The 6,121-nt window shown below is 45.2% G+C and overlaps 1 protein-coding gene across 1 annotated transcript; it reads left to right on the forward strand.

Annotated features, from left to right (window-relative positions):
* Positions 1 to 212: 212 nt before the first annotated feature.
* On the forward strand, positions 213 to 5,425 carry prdm13 (PR domain containing 13; the record flags this gene model as incomplete). The annotated part of the gene is made up of 4 exons (XM_080767867.1): positions 213 to 389; positions 1,747 to 1,878; positions 2,122 to 2,242; positions 3,855 to 5,425. The coding sequence occupies 4 exons, from the start codon at positions 213 to 215 to the stop codon at positions 5,423 to 5,425; spliced, it is 2,001 nt and encodes a 666-aa protein (XP_080623993.1).
* Positions 5,426 to 6,121: the final 696 nt, after the last annotated feature.

Genomic DNA, 6,121 nt, shown 5'->3' on the forward strand with positions numbered 1-6,121 from the left:
ACACACAACACAAATCCCCCCCTCCCCTCCCCTGCTCGTCCTTGCGCGTTAATGTGTCGAGGGGATACCTTGCTCCCCGCTCCGTTAGAAAAGCAGGACCACATACGCCACCGCGTCACTTTGCGGGCGGAGATCGGCCTGTCCTCGTCTCTCCTCCTCTCTCAGCTCTCCCTCTCTCTACTTGTCTCAATCAGTCACTGGCTGTGGGCTTCATGGTTCTCATCTCAGCACACGCAGCGCCAGCCATGCAAGCCACACGGGCGTCCACTATCAGTGTGTTTGCAGACTGCAGCATCTCGGCTGGGCTCCGGATAGGACCGGTGCCGGGCATCTTCAAACTAGGGAAGTACGTGTCGGACCGTAAAGAAGTTGCTGGACCCAAGAAAAAGGTACAGAATTAAAAACTTTTTTTTCTCTCTCTCCCTCTCTCTCTCTCTCTCCCTCTCTCCCTCCCTCTCTCTCTCCCCAATTCAATTGCTATCGAAGTGAATTTGCATTCAGTCCAAGTGGAATGATTGCATTTAATAATTAATGATATATCATATTTAGCCTATTATTATTATTCAAAAGTCATGTTTAAATTGAATTATTCGATGACTTTATGAGCGTATAATTCTTTGATAATAAATAAATTGATGCCTATAGGCCTATATGGAAAATACATTTATCAAAATAATAAATAAACTATTGTTTTGATATTCTTTCAATAATAATAATAAACCAAGTAAAAGGAACGAACGGAATAGAACATTTTTCTACATTTTCCAACAGAGCTGTCATTGCCCATTGGACCTTTGGTTATTAATTGGTGTGTGCTGCATGTCAAGTCGGAAATAATTGAGTTCTATTAGTGGGCTGACTGTCAAGTCTGTGTTTCTACTTAACCGGCCTAATGGGTGACCTGGGACGTTGTGTGGGATTTCATGCCCTCAACCCGCCTCACATTTCACACAGGCTACGGGGCTAGTTATTCCAATGAGCCATTTAATTTTAATGTGATCCGGCCATCGAAGGATGCCGCTCCAGCCTGGGCCATATATATATAGCCCCAAGCGAAGGAAATTGAGAAATAGTCTAAAAAGCATTCTAAATCAAAACAAAAATTGACAAAAATATAACAACAATATATTCAGCATGATTTTTTTTGAAGCTATACACAATATTGTTTTAGGCCAGCATCACACTTATCAAAACGATGTATTGAATGTATAGGATGCGAACATTTTCAACCTATAACTAACATCATAAATACACCCCTCTTATTGTTGAAGCTGTCAGCGATTTGTGATTGATGCGTCTAAATGCATGGCCCCGGGCTACATCGCGATCATCAGGTGCAATTTCTGTGTCAAATGTCACGCTTCAATCTTTAATTTGCTTGAACAGTTTAGAAACGCTTTGACACTCCTCAAATTCGTTTCCCATATCAACTCAATTAGGCCCGTATATGTCATTCTCCTTAGTGGCTATACATTATAGCAACAGCGGCCCAACAGAGCGGATAAAGACGCATTAAACGGGGTTTGGTTATGGGCACACCTCCAGGTATTGTTGGAACGAACGATGTGAATTTGAAAATAATTACGGTGTAGCTATATAGTAAACTATTTTTATTTTATTCATGAGGGCTATATATATACGCAGAGCGATAACTAAATCATTGGTCTCGAAATATATTTTGTTGAATGTTATCTGGTGGTGGGATGTCTGTTTAATTTCTCAAATTGTATTGTGTGTCCCTTATAGATTCGTTTGATCAGGGGAGAATTCGTGGATGAATCGGGTTGTCCTGTCCCAGACTGGATTGGGTTCATACGTGCCGCCAGGAACAGCCAAGAACAAAACCTGGAAGCGGTCTCGGATTTACCTGCTGGACAGGTGTGTTTTCTGACTTTCTTATGAAATTGTGCACATTTTAGGCAAATGGTCTAAAACTTTATGTCTGCAGTGGTTCCCAAACTGGGAACCAACTGAAACGTATAGTTCAAGACCCAGATTATTAGATTTATTTTATTTGTGACATACTTTTTTTAAAATCTTTTCGATTTAAGACAAAAAGAGGGATATTTAGCCATGCTGTTTGTTTGGGGAAACTGCTAAACTTCATCTTCCACCATACAGATTTTCTACCGTGTGCTCCGAGAGATTCCTGCCGGAGAAGAGCTGAGTGTGTGGTATTCCAACACGCTAGCCCAATGGTACGACATCCCAACCACGGCTACTCCAACGCACGACGAGAAAGGTAAATATAGGATTGCAAATATATATGCATCTAATTTATAGGCTATCTATCCTGATATAATGTTGCATGGCTGCAGACAGTGCAAAGCATGGAACACATGTTGATATATTGAGAGGTAACGGTTCATCGGTTTAACTTTAAGTGACTGTCAATAACGTCATCATGTCAATCAATTGGCCTGCTACATTTCCCCATGTATGCAGGCTGCACTTTTCAATTCACAAATCAAAACATCAAAATATATAATATAATACATATATAAATTATATGGTAAATTAAATTAAATTAATTAGTTTATAGCTATAAACACAGACCTGCAGCTTTATAGGCTATATGAACATTCGCTATGCATATTGCAGTATTAGTTGATGGGCGCCTGTTATTAATATAAAACAAACGTGATTTCGTTTTATCATTTAGTTTTTACCATTATTAAATTGATGAATTTGTTAAGTTATACATATACCCGATGATGATAGGGTAAACATTTCGTTGAGGACGAAGATGCAGGGATTAATCTTTTCAAGTATTAATTTTCTTGCCATCAGACTAATCCGGTTACTTAATTGGTTTATAAAGATTATTATCAACGCAAAGCTTCCAGGGGGGCTGCTCAGCTGCATTATAAATAGGCTACTGTTTATACGAACCTGGTAAGCCATGTAAATACTTTAGGGACATATAGGCCTATAGACTATGCAAGCCTGACCCTCATATTAATCAAAATGATAAGTGTGTTGAACTAATTAATTACAGTGGACGAAACATGGATTAAAAACCAGCAATTAAAAGCGGAGATTGATGTGTCTCAATGACCATCGAAGTAGCGGATGGTTATATTCAGTTGCGGCAGAGAGAGAGACAGAGGGGTTAACACATGTCATCGCATCATTATTATTCATGTATTCAAAAGCAAATAAATTCAAACAAGGTGCTTCACGGTAAATTAGCTGGGAGCGGAAGGTATTGTTGCCTAATGAAAGCTAACTTTTATGTGGGGTGTATATTGCCCTGATTTGCGACGAATCCACTGTGCGCGCCGCTCCGCGGCCAAACACACCGTGCGCTCCTTGACATACGCTTCCCCATTATTTGGCGTCAACAGATGGGCAAGCCGCCGTAAGCGCCATTGTTTCTGGCGACTTGCGATTTCAAGGCACAGCTGCCGTCACTTCCACGCAAAAGAGAGAGTCTATATTCAATGCATTGGTTTCCGAGCGCCAGATTGGGGAGGGCGTTTGCTCTTTTGATGTGGATAATATGCAATGAATGGCCCGTATGCGCATTACAAAATCATTAGCCCCGCACATCTCTATTAACCAGCTCTCAACTGGTGTCGTTTATATGGGTCTTGATGGAGATTTATAATTCTAAAGGTTTATATTAACTGCTATTTTGTATGATCATGATATACAAACATTAAGACATGGGTGATGATAGCCAATTTAGATTTGTGAACATCCATATATGCATGCCACCTTTACGCATGCATGCATGCAACTTGTGTTGCGTATGGTAAAATGAAAAACATTAAAGTATATATATATATATATATATATAAATGTGTTATTATCATCATTATTCTAACACATGTTTTCGGTTCCTTCTCCAGGTGAGGAGCGTTACATCTGCTGGTACTGCTGGAGAATATTCAAGTACCCAAACACACTGAAGGCCCACGTTCACTTCCACTGCGCTCTAAGCAACGGCCGGGGCTTCGTGAACAGTGAGCAGGCGAGAGGCTCGGAGAACTTCAGCAGGTCGCCGAAATCCGGCGACATCCCCAACACCTCGACCTCTCCGAGGAGCGGCCAAAACACCTCCATCTCAGACTCTGGCAGGCGGCTCGCGGTGTCGTCTTCGTCGCCTTTTGTTAATAGCCACAAAGTGGTCGGTCTGTCAAAGAAAAGCAGCTCCTCCGAGGAACAGGACAGAGCGCTAGACATGAGCGTTACCTCGGCGAGGAACCATGCAGGCCACCTTCTCGGCCTTCATGGCGCTGCGTCCTCGGTGCTCAGCAACATGGGCTTCCATCCAGGCGTCCGCTCTGCATTCAAGCCGATGGGCATCATCTCCAAGGCCCCGGTGGTGGCGGCCGAGCCTTCCAGAGAGGAGCCCAGCGGGAATAAGCACAACGGACTGGGGTTCAGCAGCAAACTCATGGTGGGGAACATGAAGACACCAACGCGCCCGCTGAACGACTCTCTGGAAGGCGGCGGCCACCCTGCCAAGTGCGGGCACCCGATGGAGCCCTCGTCTCCGGCGGTGCCGTGCGGGGCAAACGCCATGCGGGGCTTCCCGTTGCTCCCGCACATCGAGGAGAGCTCGGCCTTCAAGCACGTGGAGAGTCGGATGCACTCTGGCGTGGTGTCCCCGTCCCGCTACGCCCACATGCCCTCCGGACTCCACTTCGAGAGGTTCTCTCTGCCCCCGTTCGACGGGGTCAAGCCCTACGGAGGCGACTGCAACATCCCCCTCATGCCGTTCACCGTCTACAACGGGGAGCTCCTCTACAGCCCCCCTTATTATCCGCTCAAATTCCACTTCAGCAACCTCCTGAAGTACCCCGAGTCGATGTCCTACTTCGGCGCGTCGCCGTCTCTGGGCCAGGACCTGGGCTCCATCACGAACATCGACAGGGAGATCGCGATGCACACGCAGCAGCTCTCCGAGATAGCCGTGGAAAAGAACCGGGCCAGGCTCGACGCCATGCCTCCCGGCAGCAACAGCAACAACAACCACCACCACCACGGCAACACGGCGGGCTCCGGCAAGCCCAAGAAGGGCCACCTGTGTCTGTACTGCGGCAAGCTGTACTCGAGGAAGTACGGCCTCAAGATCCACATGAGGACTCACACCGGCTACAAGCCGCTGAAGTGCAAGGTGTGCTTCCGGCCGTTCGGCGACCCGAGCAACCTGAACAAGCACATCCGGCTGCACGCGGAGGGCAACACGCCCTACAGGTGCGAGTTCTGCGGCAAGGTGCTGGTGCGCCGGAGGGACCTGGAGCGCCACGTCAAGTCCAGGCACCCGGGGCAGACTGTCAAAAAGGCCGGCGACGACATGACGAAGCACGGGGACATGTTCGAGGACAACGAGCACAAGAGTGACAATGACAGCGACGTGGACGTGTGCTTCACGGACGACCAGAGTGATCAAGAATCGGGCAAAAACAATGATTGAGATATAGCCTATATACCAGCCTGCAGATATACATATAAGGGCCTATATGCACAGCACAACCTGAACCCATAATAAATAGCATAAGCATACCCCCCCCCCCCCCCCCCACCCATGGCCATGTTCACTGTTTATGTCTCGGATTTCCCCCAAACTGATATGCACATTGCAGGCCTATTTTTTTGTTTTGTTTCTGGCCTGAATTCATTCCAACGGGTTAATATGATTTCATTACCTGTCATGCCAATGGTTATATAACTGCCTACATTGCATTTGTTTCCAATTTGTCCCCAGTTGCACTTTAAAACAGCATCAACATCAAGGACATTGACTTTACTCCGTCCAGCTCAGTTGAATATTGGCGTGATAGAATTCATAAACTGTTTCCATTGATACTGTCAAGCCTGCATTGAATAACGTTGTACTTAAATTTGCACTTTCTTGTCGATGCACGCCGTTCTTAAAGAAGCAGCGGCACACAATTATTTAAATACTTTTTAGAAAATGTACTTATATACATTTTGATATGTCAAGGTTCGGTGGAGTGTCGTATACGTTTGTGTATAGCCTACCCCTATACCTATATATAAGTGATAGACTATTGTACATTGACATTATTGTCCTCCTGTTCATTGAGTCGTTCCTTTTTAAATAAATCTAATTTAAAATATCAAAGCGTTGTTTTGCATGTGATGCCCG

This window comes from Protomyctophum bolini, assembly GCF_963924005.1.
Source record: "Protomyctophum bolini genome assembly, chromosome: 7".
NCBI classification, from domain to species: Eukaryota; Metazoa; Chordata; class Actinopteri; order Myctophiformes; family Myctophidae; genus Protomyctophum; species Protomyctophum bolini.